A 12308-nucleotide genomic window follows, 5' to 3' on the forward strand; every position below is an offset into this window, starting at 1 on the left:
AAAATATAATAAAATACCTTGCAACAAAAGGGGATATCTGCCTCCATTTATATCTAACTGTCCTATTTTGCATCTCTAGTGTTCCTCTACAGAGAAGAAATAGAAAAGTTGAAACCTCAGGCCGACTGCTTTCCTAGCATCAGTAATTCCACCCTAGGAGGAAAGAAATCTCGGTGGATAATGCAAATCTGAAAGTTTCTCTAGTATATCTAAAAGGTAATATTTCTTGCTTATTTGGGCACATACCAAAATGGTTATGTATATTGGCAGTCCCCCTTACAGCCAAAAAAAGTCATCTATACAATTTGCTGCTGCTTTTAAACACTGTCACAACTGCCTACCCATGGAGGACGGATCCCAAATGATTTCAGACAAGCTATTGCAGCCATGATGATGAAGACTTTGCAGCTAATTGTAAGGTGAACAGCAGACCTTAATCTTAAAGTATTGCTGCTGGTTAACTTCAGTAAGAAAAACTATTTTGGAGTTCAACTTTCTCATCATAAGTATTTAGGAGTCCTTTTTGTCTTCTCATACCAATATTTTATTTTCAGATTCTTCTTTGAAGTCAGAGTTTTTGAATGTTAAATATATACTTTAAAATATATATTTTAATGAAATAGAGCTCCAAATGTATTTTACTATTATTTGTCTGTTCATACCAGACGAGGTTATCCTCTAAGTTAAACAGGTAGTAAGCCTGCCTGCTCTAGAGAAACCACTCAGCTGGCTTGCTATAAACAGCCAGATGAACCTCAAAGGGTTAAGAATTGTTTTTCCTCTCCTCTCCAAGTAAGTTAGGTGCTTGTTTACCCAAAGGAACTTTAAGAGGAGTGCCATTGTTACTGCAGGACATACCCTGGAGCTCAGCAAGAGAATGAACTGTTCTCTCGCTCCTTTGGAGAAATAATAGACTTGGGACTTTACACGGGAGTTCCTTTACTAGAGCCACCAGGTCTGTGCTCCAGACACATCAGCAGCACCTAAGTTCCACAGGCAAACATGCCTGGGCTCAGCAAGACAATCTCTTTGTATCAAGCATTGATCCTGACTCCAGAAACTCGTTAAAGCAGAGCAACGCGCTGCCAGTAGAGAGCAATAACTTAGACCAAAATATTTTGATTAATTTATCGTGAATATTCAATTAACCACTGGGTCTTTCCAGTGAGTGCCAGTGGCAACAAGAGCTGTTACAGCACCTTCCACAGTCATGGTGTGTCGCTGCTGGATGCTGCAGCAGTGTGTGTACACAGACGCAGCTGCCAGTGCCTGAGGAGATAATGAGGCTCCCTGCAGACAGCCTTTGGGTAGCATCTGCTTACTCTGGTATCTGAAATTCTCCATTTCTGCTGCAAGACTGACTGAGAGGCTTCACTTCTCCTGCGCTTTGTGGAGGTGTAACCTCCAGGGCTATCAATTAGCTGAGAAGTTTCACTGCACTGAATGCTGGCTATTTTAATTTGTGGTTGCAAAATGACCATGCACTCTTTCTCTTGCTCTTGCATTCTTTTTTTTTTGCTAGGTAGCCATTTCGTTGCAGCTAAAGAAGATTTCTTCATGTGTGTTTCTCATGCTATAAAATTCTGATAATACCCATTTCTTTGTGGAAATAATCTCAGAAAGAAAAAGTTGAGCTAAAAAAAATCCACTTTTCTCATGAAGTAAATAGAAGTCCGTCTAAGTGGCTCTCCTATCTGTATTTGCTATTTGTCACTTCCTGTATGTCTTTGAAGGGACATCTAAACAAAGAGCAAAACCAGCAGCATTTGCTCAGACGATACTATGAGTAAGAGACACTTTAAATGAACAAGTGAATGCTCTGCTAACTAACTTTAGCTTCAGAATTCAACAAATGCCAGAAATACTTGCAGTGAAAGTAAGAGCATAAATATCTTGTGACCAAGAGACAGAACATTTATATTAAAAACATGTGGTTATTTTTATTTGACTAGCTTTGCTCCTAAATCAAGCCATCCTCATTTCCCTTCTCTTAAAATAATAGGTTTGCCTTTGATCTTGTGGCTACAGGTGTGGCCTAGGTAACACTCCTTGTCCATTTTGCAAGTTGAGAGGCATGAACGAGCCCAGTTTGGCTCTGCAGTGTGCAGACAGCCCCAGGTCTTATAGCGGGCCATAGAAAATCTGATCTACAGATGTGAGACCAAAGTTTGCATCTGAGTTCTCCCAGCTGTTTGCTGCTTGTTAGTCCCTGCTTTCACAGAACCCCCCTTGTGTGCCTCCAGACTGCATTGGTTGTTCTGGACAGTCCTAATGACCATAGCTCCGTTGTCATTTGGCAGGACTTGTGAGCTTAATTCAAACCGTTCTGTGCTGTTACAGCTTGTGCTATGTGTAACTGGGGGAAGGTCTCCATCAGCGAATGGCTTCTAAATTGTACAGTCCGTATTGCGCTCACATGTTTTGTGTTCAGTAACACCGAACTACTGACCATTCCAAGCCTTGCAAAATATGAAGCTGTTATTTTGCACAGCATGCGCTATTAATTCACTGACTGGATGACTGATAAATAAAGCGCGGACAGAATTCCATCTCCCAAACTTGACAGCTGGGGGTTGGCCCAAACCAAAGCTTCCTTAAACCTGAAGAGGGAATGTTGGATTTGGCCCCAGGCTTAAACTCCCCAATGCCTCTTGTTGCCATGTTGAGTAAAACTAAATTTGGCAATGCCCTGAAACCAGGCAAACTTTCAGATCCACCTTTGGCCAACAGCACTCCTGTTGATCATCGTGACCGTAGGTCACTGTGTTCCTGATTCCTTCATCTTCATGTTTACCATTCTGGGATAAATACCTGGGCACTTGTGCACAGCTTCTAAACTGGCTCACTGTTTGCACTTGGAAGCCAGTCGCTGTGTTTTATTATTTTTGTTTCCCTTCGCCAAAGAATCTACTAAGTAGCTTATTTAAAGGATTGATTGCCAGACTCTGGTGCGCCCCAGCGGCTACATTACAAATACTTCCCAGGCTTTTCGGTTTCTAGTTAGGCCTCGCCCTCTACTGACAGAAATCGTATTGCAGCTACTTCCGCGGATCGCGGGGTTCGTTTGGTTTCCGATTCACTGGTAAAACAGACATAGAAAGGATAAAAGACCAGAATTACTTTGAAAAGTGTTAATTGTTGAAAACATCGGTCTCTCCACAGCCTTTATCGGAAGGAGGGGAAAGTCAGAGACAAAGGGTACATAAATGCTCATCCAGAAATGTTTGTTCAGACTGGGAATATGACTCTGGACCCCCAAAAAATCATTAACACGAATGAGCAATGCTGAATATGGGTACGAAATTTTAATATATGCGGTTTATTGTGCTTGGTTTACAAGAAACACTGGGGGATAAATAATGGCCATGAATAATTCATGGCAGTTGCCATATTGGCTCTCGCAAATTCTTCAATAAGTTTGTGCTATGACATTAGATTATTTGCAAGCTCGAATATACTATGAACATGGCAGGGATGGGGTGGGGGAGATGGATTTTTTTTTCAGGGTTTTTTTTCCCTCATCACAAGTTTAATCTTAGAGTGAAATTAGAATTGTATTTAATTTACATTCCAACCAGGAACAGTATGAATGTTTTTCCACTCATCAAGGACCACAGAAGCGTTTCCCAAGGATATTTTTGGTTTGCCTTGATGTGACTGGCCCAGGCTTAGATGAACTGGAGGCAGAGGACCTGTCTGTGATCAGTGAGGTCGTTACCTCTGCAAAGAGTGGTTGAGGAAACCATGGGAATTTCCATAGGTGATTACACCAGAAAACCAGCTTTGTATCTTCTCTAACAATACAGTTAAAATCATAACAGTATCATACTATATTTTTTTAGTTAAGTAGGACTATGTATGTTCTCCCAACATGTGAGACAGACAATCTCTCATCGGCATGGCTGCACACTACCAAAAGCAGTAATACAGATTAATTCTGTGTACTTGTTTCTTTTCCCCATCCAGGCTCACGGAATTAAAAATCATACTGCAGATATTAATGCAGAGGTGTCCTTTCTGTGAAAGGAGCATGAAAGAAAAATACAGGACCAGGAAAAATCTGTTGTCTTGTAGCAATATCATTAGCTATATGACAAACAAAATTACACTTAACATTTTTAAGAGGTTGTTCATGAAGGGAAATGATATTCCCTTATGTATGACTGAGGTGACCCTTACTACAGCTTGCATTGCATACTCATTTTCTCACTCCACCTTCCTCTTCCCTAGTCCAACATGTGTTTTTATAGGAGTAATTTCCCATAGCGAACTGGACAACAACAGCCATTAAAGCATTTCTATAAATCTCCTGATTCCAGAGAACAGTGTTGCCTCAATAAAATTTTTATAACTTTTTTGTTTTATAACAGGATGATGCAACTCCATTTCAACTGATTCCACTTTGGATCCACAGCTGGAAGAGCAAATCAATGTAAGTTTTGAATGGATGTCATCCTGCAAATGTTAAGGATTTTCCCAGAATATCCTGGGGTCAAATTTTTAATAGTTTAAAAGATATTGTGAGGTTTTTTTCCTGTACCACAGGTATATAGACAAGCTCCAGTTTAGCATAAAGACTGAATACATGTGTTTGGATATGCTTTTTTCTATCAATCAGTTTCTCAAAAAAGAATATGAATTTAAAGCATTGATCACAGGCATTTACCCCATCGCCTTTCCCTTTCCAGCAGCCAGCTGATTTGAATGACTGCCTACACTGTCTATTTCTATCAATGGCTCTTTTGGCCTGTCGTATAACTAGAAGCTTTAATTAACAGAAACTCAAGAGAAGTGGAAGAAAGTTAGAACGCTAAAGGCCTGTATCTTTACACACATGATTTAAGTCTCCCAAAAAGACCTGAAGCCACGGCAAAACTACTAGGAAACAGGCCTCTAAATATTATGAACAGATCTTTTGTTATAGATCAGAATTACTGCTTTTGAGAGAGAAGGGAAAGAGATACTATCAAATCCCTCAACGCATTTCCCTCTTTATCAGATAAGCGGCCTATACAAAGCTAAACAGATATCTTCCCTCCACCCATGCAGCTGACAAGAACACGGGCTCACGAAAAGCTCACGGTCACTGCCAGCTATAGGAAGAAAAACTAACTCATAGAGTTCTAAACTGCGAAAAGAGTCTTTATAAAAGCTTGTGTCATAAATACATGTTCTAAAGCTTTGGCACTTTTGCTGGCTGCAAGAGGGATTTCAGCTGCGTTCCCTCATGCAGTCCCTGCAAATTCCTTGCAAAAAGGGCAATACAAACTTTGTCCCCTTTCAGGGCATCTCCTTCCCTAGTTCCCACAGTATTGTGGCAGAGAGCCTCTCTTCTTCCAGTGGAAGAGTAGGAGGGGAGAAGGCTCACCTTGGCTATTGGCAGCAGGATCTAGTAATAGAGCTAGATAGGTATAAGCGCTTGTATTTGCATTTGCTGGGGCAGGTGCTAGTGAGCGCATATATATTGAGATATTTCCTTCACAGTCAGAAACTCTGGACAGCACAAACACCAGGTCTTTCATTGTACCCCAGGCTAGAGCAGTGTTGGCCCTGCACTTTCAGCCCTACCTTCCTCCAGCTGATGTACCACGAAGTGCCTTGCTTGCAAGTCACCAGAGACCTTGATTTCACTCTTGAAATGCCCTTTGAATAAGCCTATTTTAAGGGAGGCATGAAGGAAAAGCGAAGCCCAATCCACAGCGTAGCCCCATCCTTTTAGAACAAAATTAATGCATTTCCCTTATAGGCAGGTTCCCATAAATATGAACAAAAAGAAGTTCAAAGAGTCAGATGAAGATTGTTTTCTTCCAAAGTTAAAGCAAGAATAAATTTCCAGTGCACCCTCCCCCAACATATTTACACTGTGAAGAGACTGATGTGTAAAGCAAAACCATGCTGCTGAGAAATAATTTTTCACTCACCCTTTGGCCAATGTTGCTATGCCAACGTCAGTTAACTTCATTCCTACACCTACAAGGCATCAAGGAAACAGAAACCTTATGTTACACTAGAATTTCTAGGAATATCTTCAAATTCAAGAGCACTATATATAGAGGCATTAAATATTATTTATTGATACATGGTTTTAATTTAATTATTTGTCACCATTTTTTCAAAACATTTTAAAGTACCCCAATTAAAAATAGGATGTTTGTGCTCTGTATCACTAGCAATTTCTAGAAGTCAGTCTCATACCGGTAGTTTACAGATAGCAAGCTGATAAACAGAGCATAACTTGTTTCCTGTGCTAGACAGTCAGTGGAGGGCTTACACTGCGTTTTAAGAAACATACAAAATCTTTGCTTATGCACCTGCCCTGAGATGTGTAATTTTTTTTATTGTGGTTTTGATGCTTTGCAAACTTGGACTACGATATTTATCAGTAGGAATTGCATACTTGCTTTGCTAATCAAATAGCAATAGGTCAGTCAACCTTATTTTTACTTTTTGGGCGAGAGATCTAAAATCCCTTTCTTACTCAGTATTTCCAAAAACTTGGGGTTTTTAACCTGCCCCTTTGTTGTCTTGTTTATAGGCAAAATCCAGTCCTGTAGTGTGCAATTTTTTCTGTACAGGAAAACGATGGTCTCAAGAATCTTTTCCTTGGAGAATACCCTCAGAAATCTCAACTGGTATGCCTGAAAAATGCAGCCTAGATACTCAAATGAGAAGATGATCAGAGAGGAAGGATGTTTCTCTTCAACAGCAGCAGGTATATTGTCCTTTGTGGCAGCAATCATTATAGAGGCTCAGATACCATGTCTGCTGTTGTGCTTCCCTCAGGCTAGGACTTTGTTCTTTCTTCTCCCTTTAAATTACTTCAGGGGTCTTGTTTAGATGTCTTGTTTCTAATTTTCCTGCCTTCTTTTGTTAAAGAATATGGGATTTTCTAAGATTCCACCTTTCTTTGGTTTTCTTTAACAAGGGTTTTTCTTTCTCTGTTTCAAATACATCTATGCATACTGTGTTGGATACAGGCCCAGCATTTCAGCAGTTAGAAGGAGTCACACATGAAGGAACGTAAGGGCAGCATTTAGTAAATGTGAGGAGGGCATTTTTTCACCATTCCGTTTTTGAAGGAACATGTTTCTTCAAACCTAGCCAGGACCTGAATGTGGAGCATTCCACTGTTCAGAGATTGTTGGCAAGTATTTAAATACAAGAAGTGAAGGACTAGGATGTTATTAACAACTGAAGTCTTTAAATCACAAGATGTTTCATTAACCTCTGGGAGGTGAGACAATATGCCAGACCTGACTCAATATATATTGAGTGTCCTGATTTACTAAGGGGACATGTGGAAGAACAACTCTTCCGTTAAGAGTGCAAGATTTGTTTTTTCTTTTCCAAACTGTCTTCTCACAAGAACATAAGCTAGGTAAAAATTCTTTTTCTCTGCTGATTAGATAAACATCAAAATACTGCATAGGTTAATACATATTTGCCCCTGCTGCCACAGTAAGCAATTAATTAATGTCTTTCTGTTCCCTGGGGTAACACACACACAAATAAACACATTGCACTTAAAAGAGGCTGGAAAATAAAATATCCTAACTCTCTCTCCTATCTTTTATTCTGATCCGCATGAGATGCTGTATAAAACAGGCATAGGGCCAGGGTACTGTCCGCACCTGGAGAAGACTCGGCCCATTACAAGGTTATGGAAGGAGCACAGTCAGCACTGCCAACAGGACACAGAAAGCCAAGAAGAACATTGCTCAGAAATAAGTCTCTGGAAGTTCTGCAGTTACGGGGATTGACTGTGAGTGGTCACCAGCCTGTATCATGGGAAAGCTGTTTTATTGCCCCCACTCAGACAACTCACCTTGCAGGTCAGTGACAAGCAAGCTCCCATTGGTCTTCTCATACACCCAGTGCTGGAAGGTGCAACACTTCTGGCCAGCCTCTGAGTCTCTTCTCAGAAAATTTACTTCCTTGCCATCCCTGACAGAGTATTTCACAAATTCCCCAACCAGCTCCTCCTCCACTGTCGCATAGGGGATGTTATTAGCAGGGCGATGAACAAGAAAAATGGGAATGATCCTGAAATCAAGGGATAAAAACTAATAAAATCCAGAGAGTTTTGTCAATGAAGGAGCAAGAAACAGACAAAGCGGCCAGTGATCTCAGAGACTGAATGAACAGCTACCAAGTCTAAACCAAGCCAGGAGACATCTGGATAAGATTCCGATTTCTAGGTAGCTCTAGAACATAATCGCATTATCCTCTATGTGCTTATTTCTTTGTATTATTTACTCAGATATAAAATTTTTCAAAACATACTTTCTAATGTGGTCCTACTGCATCCCAAAACCTAAACTCTGCACAATAAAAGGTGCTTGCTTATTTTGGAGTATCACTGCTTTAGCTGCTCAGTCTGACTGATAGATGATTCAGTCTTTCTGAGGCATTAGGCACTTGCAAATTTGATCCATTCCAGAAAGTGCTTTGCCCAAGAGCAGTGCAAGTGGGGGACTTCTCAGACTAGACTTCTAGAACGTGACACATCCAAAATTAGCAAACACTTTTGATAATGAAAATACATAGCAACTACTTTACCAAAATGTATGAGGAAACAAGAAAGTCTCTGGAAAGATCATCAGATCCTTGTTGGCCCAAGTGAAAAATCTAGAATCTGAAGATTCCTGGGCTTTGGCTAAGTTTGGATCCAGGTCAGAAAACATCAGCTAGTTCTGTATGAAGTTTTCAGGAAATTACAAACTTGACAAAATTTGTCTAATTTTATTCATTTAGAAATTGAGCTAGTTTAGCCAGAAAGACTTACAAAGTTTTGTAAGAATACAGGCCTAGGCCCATTTATGGCTAAAGATGCACCATGCCAAAAACTCACATCCAATATCGAATAAAATTTTGCTTGGGGTTTCATGGTCTTCCCTGAGAGGAAGACTGGAAAATGTGAAGTGATAATGACAAAGAAGAAAAGAAAGAAATGTGAAAAGAAATGTGTAAAGAAATGTGAAGTGATAATGACAATAGCCTGGAAGGAATTCTCTGTCTCACTGGCAACATGAACTTCTTTGTTACCAAAGCTCCTGCTGTCTGGCAAGCAGTGCTCTACCTCACAGATAGTCTTCTTCTGTTTGTACTTACACTGGAAAAACTCAGCATTCTTGTTAGGCGGCACTCTGATACTACAGTATAAATCTCCAAAATCAAAACCTCAGAGTAAGCAAAAAAGTGACATCGGTGTATATTAGAGTGGAATTTAATATTGCTCTGAGATAAGGTCATTTTGGAAAACCTTTCAGCTGGAGCTGGTAACAGAACATAACCGTATTTTATCAGCTAGCTCACAAGAGCACCTAGCGGTATCTCAGAACAAATGGGGAAATGACTGTCACCACTAAACAGGTTTCTAGTTACTTCCTTTCTTACAAACAGTCTTATCTCTTAGAGCAACACTGCCAAAGGGGTGGTATGGTTGCTTCCAGACATACTCTATTAGTATATAAGGCTCCATGTAGTTTCATACTACGGCACACTGAAAGGAAAATAAATGGGTCACTGGTTAGTAGAAATGTTAGTACCACTCCACTGTGGAAGTATCGTAGTGACCTCAAGACCACAGAATCTCTCTCTCTCTCTCCCCCTCCTGCCCTTTCAGAAACGTCTAGCTGCCAGGCTACTGGCAGGGCAGTGCTTTCTCTGTCCTTTCCCCAGCTTTCTCGTACAGTCGAACGTGCACAGCTAGGCTAAGGCTGTGTGAGAGAAGGAGAACGCGGACAACTTGTCTCTTGTACTATTTCTCTCATAAAATGTTGCAAGGAATATACCATCTTTTAAATACAAGTTTGGTCTGACAAGGGCTGGCTAGAAGAAAGGAATCTAGCCTTAAATTTTGAAATTAAAAAGCAAACCAAAAGCGTATGCACATCATCTCTTTTTGCTCCTAGCTGCTGTCTTCCAGCCAATTGTTTAGAATAAAGCACCAGATCTGAACCTTCCACGTGCCTGGTATTTGCACCAGACTTCCAGTTTTCATAGGGTACATGCTCTCTCTCTCGTATCAAAACTAGAGGTTATATCCCGTGCCTAGAGAAATCTCCCAAACACAAATTTTACCAAGAGCAATATATTGCCAGAAAAGAAGCTGACTTGCACAAATATTTTCCCTAAAAGATTTCATTGCCATCATCTCCATCACTATTTCTAATCCTGAAAAGGTTGCTTTAAGGGATCATTCCAGAGGCTGTGTTTTAAGTGGTCCTTTTTTCAGGGAATCAGTGCAGCTGAGTGGATCTTGTGTCACCTAAAAGGAGATGGAGATTTACCCTGCTGTCAAGAATGTAAGTCTTATCTTTGAAGCAAGGCAGATGGAATTTCAACCATCCATTGCAAATTCAACTCTACACAGTAGCCTGACACTGGAACAGCAAATCATTTGAAAAAGATCTATTACCAAATCTTCAAGGTGCCAATTCCCGGCCTCAGAGGCAGAGGTGAACCTGTATTGAGCTACTGCTCTGATGTACACATATTCGGGATATGGAAAACTTCTGGTATGAAAGAAACCACTCTCTGGGAAAAGCTAGCATCAGAGTTGAGCTTTCTGCCTTAAGCCTCTCTTTATGTAGAAAACTTGCCTAAGGAGTGACTTTATACCAGCTGCAGAATGATCATGATTTCTCTCAAGATTTCATTTTTTAATGGCAAGTTGGAAGGCCTGACTTATCCCCTACTGCTGTTACTAGATGACACTAGTAGTATCACCTACTGGTGTTACTTCACTAACACGAATAATTTCCTCTAAATATGTATCACAATCATGCCTTTTGCCTGCTATTTACTGTCTTTACTCCTTATTATCCTTCTCAAATGGGAATGGAATCTCTCTCACCACCTTGATACTCAGTATTATCAGTATTATTATGACTCCAGCTGTAACACTGTTCTCAGAACTCCTCTTTCTTCTTCTTTAGTAATTACTCCTAGCAGTCAGTGGGCAGCTGTGGCACAGGACAATATATATATATGCATACGTGTATATGTATATAAAAATATATATATACTCACTCTGGTACTTCCCCAAAGCCTTCCAAGGGTTCAGCTTCAGCTGCATATATCTTCGCATACTCTCTTGCAGTATTTTGGACATGGCATTCCTATATTACAACAGATATGCCCATGGAATATTACTCAAAACATTTAACAGATCATCTGTTTGAATATTTGCAAGACAGCTTTTCCCCACAATTCTTGCTTACAAAGGACAGGGGAAGCTTACCTGCAGTGCTAGTTTGTAGTTCTTTTGAACTAGATCATCCTTACTCTTGGTCCCGTATGTGATAGCATTGTGCACTTTGAGAACGCAGGGGTGGCCAGGACTGAACACTGGCACGAGGCCTTGCATCACTTTACTTCGGAAGGCTTTCCGGTGCATGCCTTCACCAAAGTGAAGCTCTTCTGTAGCTATGATTCCGTGCAGGTTCCCACCAAAATAGCTGTCACTGATGAAATCTTCTCTGAACATGAGCTGCATGAATTCAATTTCTTCCACACCTAAAACACAATGCCACTTTGTTCTGCACAGCATCCTTCTGCAGTCACATGGAAAGGGGTGCGCGTGGGAGAACAAATGCATCTCTCCACAGAGTATTAGAGAAAATGCTCAATGGACACAGAATACATGGCCTCACTTGTGTTAATATGGGCTTGGGACCTTGCTCCTCTAAATGTAACTTGTTGCCTGTACCGTCTAAAGCCAGCATGGAGAAAGGTGGCAGTTCAGGTTCTTAAGAAGAGAATACAGAGTGCAGCAAACAAAAAACAGAGGTAAAGACCACAAAAGCTGTTTTTAAAATTATTAGGGGAGTTGCAAACTGGAGCTTCAAATGAATGTGAAGTAAGTCAAGCTGACTGAGAACTAAAGAGGCATTGAGGGAATACAGGGATCCTGCCAACTCTGCTTTTTTGAGAAGACAGAGACAGTAATAAAGCTGATGTGCAGCAGTGTATGTAGATATGAATTTAAAAGCAGAACACAGTTCTGTGCCCAATGTGCTCAGAGCACATTTTTCTGAAGCTAGCCTGTCTTTTCAGAAAAGCCAGAAGTTGCTGGTACAACCAGAGCTTGTTTTAGCTTTCAGCTTGGAATCTTTTCAGGGAAAGATTCTGCCAACGTGTTCATAGGGGCACTCAGCTGAAAGAGGTCTCAGTCCTTATCCAATATGACCATGATGGAAACATGCCTTTCCTAGTACCAACCACATTCACTACATCAGCTCCAGAGCTGAAGACTGGCATGTTAAAGCGTTCATTTCTTTTCAATCTGGCAAGCACCAGCTTAA

At 40.6% G+C, this 12308-nt stretch overlaps 1 protein-coding gene across 1 annotated transcript in view; it reads right to left on the reverse strand.

The window, feature by feature from the left end:
* The window catches only part of LOC309601485 (alpha-protein kinase 2-like), a gene marked incomplete at both ends in the record, with an annotated part of 34752 nt that overhangs the window by 1359 nt on the left and 21085 nt on the right, over nucleotides 1–12308 (reverse strand). The window contains 4 exons of the mRNA XM_082334511.1: nucleotides 5922–5970; nucleotides 7826–8043; nucleotides 11035–11123; nucleotides 11246–11520. Coding sequence (XP_082190637.1) covers nucleotides 5922–5970; nucleotides 7826–8043; nucleotides 11035–11123; nucleotides 11246–11520 — 631 coding nt within the window. The remainder of the gene's footprint in view (nucleotides 1–5921; nucleotides 5971–7825; nucleotides 8044–11034; nucleotides 11124–11245; nucleotides 11521–12308) is intronic.

Source organism: Platalea leucorodia, assembly GCF_965183815.1.
Source record: "Platalea leucorodia genome assembly, chromosome: W".
Taxonomy (NCBI): domain Eukaryota; kingdom Metazoa; phylum Chordata; class Aves; order Pelecaniformes; family Threskiornithidae; genus Platalea; species Platalea leucorodia.